The sequence below is a fragment of the Hylaeus anthracinus genome, unplaced genomic scaffold, assembly GCF_026225885.1.
Source record: "Hylaeus anthracinus isolate JK02 unplaced genomic scaffold, UHH_iyHylAnth1.0_haploid 12001, whole genome shotgun sequence".
Taxonomy (NCBI): Eukaryota; Metazoa; Arthropoda; class Insecta; order Hymenoptera; family Colletidae; genus Hylaeus; species Hylaeus anthracinus.
Window position 1 is genome coordinate 21674072 of NW_026534348.1, and position 12436 is coordinate 21686507.

Here is a 12436-nt window from a genome sequence, read left to right on the forward strand (position 1 = left end):
GAAAAGTATTGCACCGAAATCGATCAAATGCACGAAAAATTGAGAGAAAAATCAGTGGTAATCATCAACCGAAAGGGGCCAATTTTGCTGCATGACAATGCTCGACCGCACGTGGCACAGATGACGATGCACAAGCTGCGCGCCTTAAATTGTGAAACGTTACCGCATCCTCCTTACTTCCCAGATTTGTCACCAACAGATTTTCATTTTTTTAAACATCTAAGCAACTTCCTCAATGAGAAAACCTTAAGAAATCGGACGAATATGGAAGACACCGTCCTAGAGTTCATTAACACTAGAACGTTGGATTTTTACCAAAAAGGTATCAGAAAACTTGTAATCCGTTGGCAAAAATGTATAGAATCTAATGGTTCTTATTTCGATTAAATACATTAATTAGAAAAAAAGTTGTGTTCATTGAAAGTTACCCTTAAAAATCGGACATTTCATATGTTACAACCTAATATAACTCTTTTTACAGTCTGTACAGATACTTTTAATCCACATTCTACTAAAAATTGCCTAGGTGTAAGAGCTGAATTTGATGTACATCTTAAAACTGTTCTTTTATCTCTTAACGTAAGGGATGATTGTCTTCCAGATCTCTTACTTTTTCCGTAATTTTTTGGATTATTTAAAAAATTACGAATTACACACATACTTCTTTCCATTTTTGGTGACATTTGTTTTAAATTCTCTCCTTTTGCTCTTCTTTGAAAAATTTCTATTTTTTCCTCTTCAGTTAGAACTTTACCACGTGGCATGATTTTAGTTTTAATGTTTTTTTATTTTATACTAACATAATCACTATAATAGAGAATTCACAGAACGAAACACACGAATACATTTAGATTCAACGACTGTCTGTAGTCGAGTAACATTAATGTCTTATAATTTTGTCCTACAGAGGAAACCAAACATTACAATTCTTGGAAATGCTTCGACGCTTTGTGTTTGTTTACTTTGTGATGAAGTTCGCGAATAGTATTCTTTTAATTTCATCATCATTTACGTTACATGCATAAGCTTATACATATTTTTTTTTTAAATAAATGGGGTGTCGTATTGTTATGTCCATCAGTGTATAAGAAACTATATCATTCTATATATATATATATAAAAAAAAAAAAAAAAAAAAAAAAACAGAGTCGACCTTCGTATCTCTTCTACGCTTCCACCAATAGAAAAGTTATCGATACCATATGTTGCTTGTCCCTCGAAATCAAACAACTCTTGTTCGTCACTTATTTTTCTATCGCTAGAAGTAAGCAAATTATTCAGGTGGCCTGTTTTAAATGCCCCACCCTTTATACGCAAATTGCAACGTACTAAAAGCTTTAACGTGTTAATCACCGAACCAACCGTGAAAAATGCGTGCCGGTGTTGCATCTCCTTGCAAGAATGTAATCGCAACTGGTGTAAGTACGTTGTACGGTATGAAAACACACACACACACAGAGAGAGAGAGAGTTGGGTAGTGGCCGCAGTTAACGGTTATTGGTGCGAGCGAGAGGGAAGGAGAAGCCACGGGACAGCGAGGAGCGTTCGAGTCAGCTTGACGGTGCCGGTCGCGTCAGTATGCCGCGCAGCGCGCAGGCTCGCGTACGCGTATTGTTTCTATCTGTTTTCGGCTCCCTTCGTTTCTTTCGTTTGCCCTCTTCCTCGCTCTTTCGGAGTCTCCTACGCACGGCAGCGCGGCTGGAATACGCAAATACAAATATCTTCGCTGTTTACGCGTTGCGCGTTGTCGTTCCGTCCACATTTTTTCTCCCTCCTCGTAAGGAAAACTCGCAAATACGAGGAAAATTCAAGTGTCGTTGCGTCGTTTCCAGTGCACGCGCGAGCGTACCAAGAGTGCCGGTAGGCTCGAATTCGATCGGAGAACCTGTTATCGGGCGCGTGTGCGCGTGAGCTCGTGACACAGTGACACGGTGCGTGTGGTTCTGTACGTGAGCGAACCTTGCGCCTCGCGGAAAGAGCGGGAAACTCGATGCTCCTCGGGATTTCGAAATGCTTTGACGTATGCAGGGTGCGGTGAAAGATTGGAAACGCAGTGGTCACGTATCTTGTCCATGAAACAAATTTCAAGCAACGAACTAGAGACCCATTTTAATAAAACATTTGGCAATTCGAGTTATGCGATCACATGACGTTCCACCTCGAAGACACAAACTCCGAATATTCCAAACTCCAAATTGTCCAACATAATATATACTGCAAATTAATCGATATAGAAAAAGTATATTTGAGTAAAATTTTGGCGAATCCCGATGCGGATGGAACAAAGACGCGGCACGAAATGAAGCGAGCGTATACTTGAGCGATCGATATAACACAAGAGGTTCGTATTTCCAGCGCGCACGAACCTAACCTAGACTGCACCTCGAGCTTCGTGCCTTGGTAAACACGATCAATGTCGTCCGTCGTTTCGACTGGTTCGACGAGGATGCCGTGAAAGTAACGTTACCGCTGCTCGACAGAACCAAAGGACATCGAACGCATGAACAGCCTCAAGTCGTTCATATCCTTGCGCGGCAGTTTGATGGTTCGACTAAACGCGATGACAGGTGGTGGACTCGATTGTTGATCGACCGAACCGCGGGCGATTTGTTCGATCGACGATCGAAAACTTGATATATTCAAGGGAGGCCGATCCACCCCGGAAGAATTGCGACTGCGACGTACGACGGGACGGAAAATTGCGGGAGTCGGATAGAGCAGCGCAGGAGAGAGAATCCGAGGCGCTTTTATTTTTAGCCAACGTCGCTTCGCGCATCGCAAAAACCGGTTTCCGAGTCTCGGGGCCCGAGCCACGAGGTAAGGCCCGTATACAGGGTGATTTTAGAAATTGGAACAAGCTGCCTCTTTTAAACTAACGTAAAAAAAGAACATTGATACAAGAAGAAGTTGACTCTTGCGATGTTCACTGTTTCTTGAGCTTTGTAACTACCGTGCTGGGGTATATTTGAGCGTGGATAAGATTATTTCAAATGCTCAAGTTGTAAAAAGTATCGGGTACATACACTGCTTCAGGAATTCAACTTTTTATTCAAATTAGTTGCAAATATATATAAGAGTAATTATTAGACTGCGGATATTTATGCATTTATAGGAAATTTGAATGTGCAAAAACCTACAAAATGCAAACAATATGCAAGAATATAAAAAATATTAAAAGTAAAGTTTATGTTATAATACTTGCAGAGTAAAATAAATTCCGATTTAGGTTTAGTTTTTGTAGGTACGTTTGCAAAGATTTTATTTTGCATAAAGATCCGCAGTCTAGTAATTATTACAATTTTTCCTATTATTTATTTTACCAGTTAAAACATTATATTGCTATACGACAAAATTTGAACCTTTCTAGGACTTCCGAGACGAGTCTAAAAATACAAAAACAATCAGTTACAAATTCCCTGTGTTCACTTTTATTCCAAATGTTTAGTTTCGTTAACCAGTGAAAACATTACATATGTATGGATGAGCGTATATATGCATCTGTGTGGACCTTTTTCTTTTCCTTCATGTTATGGGAATGTTTCATCGGAAAAATATAAAGGATGGGTGTAGAAAATATTCGTACACCGATCAATTTCCAAAAAAACTGTGTAACATTGTAATTTATTAACTTGTTTTTTATAAACACTAACATTCTACATATACTCGGAAATCTCTAGAATAGATAGGTTACAAAAAAAAAAAATAGCTATTTATGTAAGTTGCGAAATTAACAAGAAAAAAACAATTAATCGATAGAAATGTTAAAGCAATAAGTTATTCGCACAACTGTTTAATTTTTAAAACTTGATTGAAAAAAAAAGAAATTTACATTAATTTTCAAGTATATAATATTAGGTTGTCCCAAAAGTTTCTTTCGTTTTATTAAAAAGTAATATATACATAATATTTTATGTCTAATGTTACATTATTAAATTGTGTACGATTCATTTTGCTCCATTACTATTACAACATCAATATCTAAGAAATTAGATTGTCTATTTATATAAACACTGCCACACAAAATAATTGAGTGCAGATTACGAAAGGATCTTTTGGGACAACCTAATACTTCCTTTCTGGGATTTCCTTTTGATTTTATAATTAATGTAACTCTTCTAAGCATTAAATTAACTAAGTTATTAGTTATTCGAAGTGGGATCTTCTTCAATTCCTCCATTAGAGCCATTTTTAAAAGTACTTTACTTTGGAAATTTGATGTTTTATAATTCGTACGGACCAATAAACTAATGTATTTACGTTACAAACTCTACTGTAAATGGTTTTCGTCATAAGAATCGTACAAACACTTATTGCTTCTATACTTTTACCCACTTTTCGCATTTTTTTGTTAATTTCACAAATTATACTAATTAGTAAATGTTGTTTGGACTATATCTATCTTAGAGACTTCTGAGAATATGTAAAATATCATTGATTATAAAAAAAGAAATTAAGAAACTACAATTTCACACAGAAGTTTTTTGGGAAATTGATCGGTGAACGAATACATTCTACACCCACTGTATTTCTTTTTGACTCTTTAGTTAAAACGGTTACAAATTGTTTTCTTAGTAATCATTGGCGATGCCAATAAAATTGTGTTTAATATTTTAAGGATTTAAAGATTGACGAACCCTTTTATGGGATGTATATGAGATATTTCAAGGGAAGCAGCAGAGCATGTCTCCGCAGTTTTTATATGTAGTGTCATATCTATTTTTACAATTTTGAATAATACTGTTAATAAGAATAATATTCACGCAAATTCATATTCTCTATAGTAATCGAAATATGATGGAAGATGTGCTTTTCCGAGAGAACTTTGATGCTGAGTTTAAACATGTTAAAACCGTTAATGCAGGTTAGGAATCATTCTAACGTACTTATAAACATTTATCATTTTTTTTTATTAAAGTTCTGTTGACCATTTGGCATCATTTGACATATTTATGTAGTGGTCACTGCTTGTGTCTTCGTTTTTAATGCCGAATAACGATATATCGTTTTGTATACGATAGTGCCTAATCGCGTTGAACGAAAACTCTGTCTTAAATTATATTTTTAAATCGTTAAAAATGATTGAATTTTTCTTCAGCATGTGAAATTGAAATGTTCAACGAATTGAGAATTTTTTACGAGTTCAACTTTTTCTCATAGTACGCGATGATTAATACCAAGGCTACACTACAGCAGCGTACATTATAAGGATATACATTAGATCGATAAGATTTACAATAATACTTTAATAGAATATTTTGTTGGTAACGTTATACTAGCACCCAATTTAATTACAAAAAATTAAAAATATATTGTTTAGGCGACATACTACGCGTCAACCTCTTTTTATTCGTAAATATGTTTATAGAAAATAACTGATTTCTTTACTATTTTCCTATTGATTTCGAATACGCAATATTCGTACGATTATCAATAAATATTTACATAAATTTGATGTTAACTTATCTTCTCTTTATTTCGAAATATGTTCCTTTGTGAATTTGATAAATATTATTCTTACTTTTATGTTTATACTTTCCTTTCTTAAACCTTGCTAAATTACATCAATTTGTTTCGGCATCTTTCGTTTACTTACGATCCTTTTATTCAGTACTAAAAGGGTTAAGTTAAGTGACATAACAAGGTCGTTATTTACAAAAGCACAATATGCAGACTAATCATATTTGGTTACTCAAAACTAAGAACAAATTACATACTAAATAACCATCGCAGGATTCAACTCCTTTCCTGTATCAACGTTTTCTATCTTCTCTGATAGAAGAACGACAGTCTGTCCCACTTTCTAGAATCGCCCTGTACACGCCAGAAGGATTTTAGGTGAAAAGTGAGGAAACGAGAGGGAGAGACACGCGATATAAAGGTGGAGTATGGTCTTCGGTCATTCTCCGTCCTTCGTTCGCGAAAGAAGGAAACAAAGAGTGAGACTCGAGGAACGTGGAATTCGCCTAAGCCCGATGTACACCTCTCCTCTTCTCTTCTACATTCTCTCCCACCTCGAACTATCGATTGCATGCATGCACGCGCCTATCCATACACGAAGCGGTACGTGACATCGTGGAGTGCGTGAGATTCGATCATCGAGCGGTTCGACGACGCGATGTGCCCGTCGCTCGACGTAATTAGTCGACCTTGATACACGTAAAGATACCGATAGATGATCGTAGCCGCAGTTTCGCAACGAATTCGATCCATGAAGCGGCTACGCAGAGACGTTGGGAGAGTGATTAGGTGAATTAACGGAAGAGGACCGAAGCAAATGAAGTGAGAAGAGTCAAAGAAGTTTAAGAAGAGGTCGAATAAACGATTGGTTGCGTGGCACACGAGATCGACGAGACACGAGAACGGCATGAAGAATGGCAACCGATTCGAGCAACCGTCAAGACGTAAGGGCGGTCGCCACGACGACTACCGATCCGCAGCGAAGCGAAAAGCGCGCCGTCGCGGCGCGAAGCGCCGCCGGTGCTCTGGCCCTCAGTGTTCTGGCCGTAGTCCTCCAATCGGCGGCTACGGCGACCCCCACCTGGGGCTACTTCACCAATCCTGACGGTGAGTCATGCTTTTGAAATTCCTACGATCGGATCCCCGCGTATTTCCTTGATTCAACGTGACGGCCAGCCGCAAAGAAATACGTTGCTCGATCCTCGCTCGATCGCGCATACCAATGGCTCACTGGCATCGATCGATCGTTCCTCTTCCAACGAATTTTGCTTTTGTCTTTTGAACGATGTATTTCATTCGGGACATGATTGTTGCTACACTCACAGACAAAATTTAATATCTCGTGTTAAGATTATGCTACCGTGAAAATTCTAAGTTATATGTAAAACGTACCTTCTCCGAATATGTAAACATAACATAGATTGACTTTACTTCAATGATTTCTCTTAATTCGAAGAGAAGCACATATTTCAACTCAGACAAAATGATAGCACACTTGAAAAATAAAGATATATATTTCATATAACACCACTACCACAACAAAAGTATACATATTTCTTATAATAATATATTGTTGCGGCGGCGTGAAGATGCCGCAATATTACGGAAGTTGCTGCGACGTTGTGAAGTGTGTTCCGAAGAGCGAGCAGAAGCGGATCATCGGGATGTTCCGGTTTCCAAGTGAACCGGCAACTTTCGAATAGAACAACGTCGCGAGTCTTACTGTCGTACAGACATGTTTACTAAACGAGTTATTGTTAAAGTTAATAAACGTTTTGAGTTGTTGTTCCTTTAATAAAAGACGTGTTAGTTATTTCAAATGACTACTCCTCGATGCAGCACCACCCCCCGCCGCAACAATATATACAAAACTATATTTTCTAATAATGCGTAGAATCCTCTTTGTTTTCTATAATTTCCACCATCCTATAAGGTAAAGAATTACATATATAGTTGTTTAATTTTTATTTGTGTTAAATTTTCCCATTCGGTTGCAACGCAAGTTTTTAATTCATTTATATTTGAAAATCGTCGGCCTTCAGCATACACTGTTTGCAAAAACATTGCCCAGTAATGGATAACTTTTGTTTCCGCAGAGCTAATATTACACTAATGTCACTTTCACTAAGCTTTTTGTCACGACCCACTACGAGGATAGCGATATGACAAAGCTCTAGAAATTGAACGTAATAATTCCATGCAAATTCACGGAACACTGAAGAATACGTAAACCTAGTTCAAGTGTGCTATCATTTTGTCTGCGTCGGATTATGTATTTCTCTTTGAACTAAGAGAACTCATTGAAGTAAAGTCAATCTACACTGATGCAAACAATTAGGGGGACACTTGTTCAAACCGTCGTAACTATGGGAGTTTTCAACCGATTGAAATGAAACTGCGTGAGGAGTACTTTTCAAGTGTCCCCTAGCCGTGCGTAAAGTTGCATTGGCGAGGGTTGATGCGAAGGCGTTAATTCACCCCCCTAAAGGGGAGGGTGTAGAAAAACAGGCCAGGGATGACGGAAGGGGTTGAAAAATTCAAAAAAACATTTGGGGCGGCTCTCCTTGATGTCCTCTACAAAAGGCACTCCTTGAAATCCCACTCGAACAAACCCACCCCACACTACCCCTCCTAAAATCCACAATTTTTGGACGACAGTCTCGATTTTGGGCTCAATGCATTCTTTGGACTCCCCTGATCCAGAAAATGCTATCACTCATACCGTGCACCCCATAGACACCCTTTGGGAGGGGGGGGGTGGAACAGTTCGCAAATTTTCAACCCCCTTCGTAACGGAGCACTTCTACACATCGGAGAACAATGAAATTCACCATGTTTGTTCTCTATATGTTAAGGATGAATGCCGAAAAGGTCCCGTTTCGAAAACTGCCCCCAGAGCTGAAGGGGGAAGGAGGTAGGGGTGGTTCACCCCCAAGTGTAAGGGTTGGAAGGTTGTTTCGTTGCGTGGATTACATGTCCAACAGTCCAGGGCATCGGGATGACACAGTTTTGATGTTTCTTTTTCCCGCGTGAATGGCAATAAAATACGAAAATGTCGATTTTTTTTTTAAAACTCGCTTCCAACTTCAAGCCCATCTGCAGGGTGAACGAGTAACGCCACGTCAACGTCGTTCATGGATTCGGACGGGCGAATGCTTTATTAACCGATGCCCAAAAAATCAGATTTTTTAATCACGCTTTCGTTGTCAAATCGGAGCAAATTTGGAAGAATAGTAAGTGGGCCGGGCGTAGCCGGCATGCAAAAGTGGAGCGAGGGCCTGCAGCCGTACGTGGTCAGACCATGTTAAATTGGAGTCCAGACACTTGAAAAGTACTCCTCACGCAGTTTCATTTCAATCGGTTGAAAACTTCCATAGTTACGACGGTTTGAAAAAGTGTCCCCCTAATTGTTTGCATCAGTGTATGTTATGTTTACATATTCGTAGAAGGTACATTCTACATATAACTCAGAGTTTCCACGTTAGCATAATCTTAACACAAGATATTAAAGATAGCACAGGTGTGCTATCTTTTTGTCTGGGAGCGTACAATTATGTTACAATTCTGGAGTCATGTAATCGCAGTAATATGGAATATTCTGTAAAAATCGTTTTTCGTTTAATTGAATTATTCATTAAAAGATTCATGTTCTCTGGCGTTTGTATTATTATTATCGCGTAGTCTGAATTATCAGAGTAATCTTAATTGCGATTATTGGAGGAACACTGCTGCAATGTTGCTACTGTATTTGCAATATTATAGCATCTACCCAGTTACCCATTGATAATATTTTTCAAACATTCTAGCAATACTTGAGTGATATGTCTTGCAATATTCCGTTGAAAATATTTCAGAAACATTTTAGCAATATTATAAAGGAACTATAACTTTAATATAATAATATAATAATATAATGATATAATAATATAATGATATAATGATATAATGATATAATGATATAATGATATAATGATATAATAATATAATGATATAATGATATAATGATATAATGATATAATGATATAATAATATAATAATATAATAATATAATAATGTTTTTTATTAGTCTATTTATATTAGAATTGGAATTTAAATTAAGTGAATAAATACTCCAAATACAAATCACGACGAAAAGCAATATACACAGTTTTGTAAAGGTATTTCGCGCAATAATTACCTGTGACTTATCAAACATTATATGTCGTCATTGATCGGTGAGCTGTCACCGAACGCGTCTTTTCTACAAAATTACTCTTAATACTATGATGTTATTTAGTAAATCAGTTTTCTTTAAATTATCATGAAAAATTATTGGTTACTAAGAATCCTTATTCTAAAACACATCAAGAAAATATTTTTTTCATGATAGTTAAATCGATATGTTCCTATGCATCTGCCCACGATTCAACTGTTACAAGGACACTTATAGCAGCTGTGTACAGACTGTCTTTATACACGAATTAGAAGTCATTACGTGTAAAGCAGACACTTTAACCATTAAAGTTACCGTTACTTAATCATTACACGTTGAGTTCGCTGAATGTTATATAATATAACGTTCGTGCTGGCTCCGTTTCTCTGATCAGGATTTGTTGACCTATCCATGCATCGAACACAGTCACTGTTGCCTTCTCCATTCACGTATCTGCCCACTAAGATCAAAAAAGAACAGTTTGTTCACCTCTTGTGGCAGCACGGCTTGACCTAATTCAGAGCACGATTTCCCATATACCGATTCAATTAATTCTGGCAGGCAGTTTTTACAGCTGTTACATGACGTACCTTTTATCATCCACCTCCCCTCGACCTGTTTCCTTTTAGTTAGATAACGCTACTTGTTACCCACTAGCGGGCTTGATCGATCTTTATTTTCAGTTTAATCCTTTTTCTGTATACTGAAACTTCACTAATAAGCCGAGATGTGCAACATTTTATTTAAATAATGGGTAAAGGAAACAAATGACGGATAACGATTCATTTGGGACATTTTTTCAATTAAACATGTATATTTTCAACCTACTTTGAAGAGGAGGAGGCTGCTCAATTTGACATGTATATGTTTTTGCCTTTTTTAAATGTTTGTTCACCGATTACGCCGAGATGGTTTGACCAATCGGGATGAAACCTTTCATTGTTTAAAATTATTTTTTATTAATTTATGCGACCATGAATTAATTAACACTGAGCGTATACAGAAAATGACTCAATTTGTACGACTATTAGAATCCATTACAATTTCATCAGCTAAATTTATAAAGATTGGTTTCATTGGTTTGCAGTACAATATCTTGTGCACAATAACGATTTTTTACCCGTTTAATAAATAACGAAATAACAGTTTACTCAAATACTCATTATCAGAGTTCTCTCAAAATTTTCAATGTAGTTGATCTATTTGAAATACTCACATGATCAACTTGTTTTTTTCTGATTATTCAAACCGCTCGAATGCAGTTGAACTCGAGACGTTGGAATGTGTACCCGTATATGCGATCGGAAAGAGTGCGATCGATACTGCGGTCGATGTGTTCCTTTCATAGGGACCCTTCACAAAGTAGGACACGATTTATGGAGTAACGTGAATGCGTTGTTACGAGCCAAGGCGATAGCGACGCGCGTGAGCCCAGCTAGTGGGGTAGATTTGAAAAAAGTATGGGACAGAAAATATAGCGGCTTCAACGCAATCGGATAACTATAGTATATCCCAGCAGTATATCCCAGAAAAGGGTAACTGCAGGTTAGGGTTAAAATTGTAAGATTCTTGACAAAAATGTAGTGATTGTGACAAAAATCAGATAACTTTCAGGAACAGCATATCCGATAGGATAGCCGTAGGATTTCGGTTTGAATGCATAGGAACTGAATCGTGTCGCAGAAATATAGCACGCGTCGCGAACAAAGCCTCGCTACTAATTTAATCTACTAATTTAATCGAATAATAACTCAAGCGGTAAAGTTATTATGTTGTGGGATCGTTACACAGGCTAGTATTGCTTATCAAAATGGTAAAGGTTCTATGATTAACTCAATAGACTGTCCACTTTAACTAACTGTGGATTCAATATATTTTATACAGGTAATAGGTATAGTTGGAAAGTATAATGTCGGCGCGGTTAGTGTGCGATTTTAATTACCGTTAATACTGCGCAATGTTGACACACTGGCGGAGGTCGAGAATGCTTTCTATTGGGCGTAATAGATTTGAACCATTTTCACAGTCCGAAATTTTTGCAACGGAAATTGTGGTCCAGAATCGTGTTAGTTACCCTCCATTTCCGGTTCTTACACTGATTCTGAAACACCCTGTATACCCCTAAAGGTTTCTGAGGATTCGTCAGTGATTTCCATATTAATTTGGAAATTTGACGATTAAGATTTTCGTTGCTCCGAGGTGAGCAGCTGCGTGCCCTAAGAAAACTTACATAAAGGTTTTTCCTCGCAGCACGAGTTACGAGTTACAGGATGCTTATAAGACAGGATCATTTCCACGTGTGGTTGATTTCTCATGTGGTAATGCTCCAGAATCCTCTTTAGCGATGCAACTGCAGGTTTCACTTTAGGGAGATCTAACTCCATATCCCGAAGGGTAAATAAGAATTAATGAACGCGAGCTTCGGAGGTGTTTGAAAGACGAATCAACCATTTTCCATACGTAAGATTATACAGTTTCATTAGTACGCTGGCTTTCATAATTAGTTGGACGTTTAATACATTTCATTATGCACGTAAATAAGTGTTTTTCAATCTTTTTGGTCTAAGCATCTTAATTCGGCTCCCTTAAGTTTCAAGAGCTTAAAATATTATGATAATCTCCAAAATAATGTAGGTTACATTTAGGTTAGGCATCAGTAAGGCATAATGAAACAAATCTGAAATAAAAGTTGTCCAAATATTCTACCTGGAATGATTAGGAACATGTTACTAGCGATGTAACTAGAGCCCTTCTTAGTATCGTTATAAATATAGGCCCTATTTTTCT

The 12436-nt window shown here is 37.4% G+C and overlaps 1 protein-coding gene across 5 annotated transcripts in view; it reads left to right on the top strand.

Annotated features, from left to right (window-relative positions):
- The window catches only part of LOC128891250 (uncharacterized), a 256897-nt gene that overhangs the window by 128382 nt on the left and 116079 nt on the right, over positions 1-12436 (top strand). For 2 of the 5 annotated variants that reach the window (XM_054150641.1, XM_054150646.1), the window contains exons 2-3: positions 2322-2817; positions 5788-6564. In XM_054150641.1, coding sequence (XP_054006616.1) covers positions 6372-6564 — 193 coding nt within the window. In that variant the 5' untranslated portion in view covers positions 2322-2817; positions 5788-6371. Of the gene's footprint in view, positions 1-2321; positions 2818-5776; positions 6565-12436 lie in introns of all 5 variants that reach the window. The other 3 variants (XM_054150645.1, XM_054150643.1, XM_054150642.1) reach the window with 3 other exon arrangements.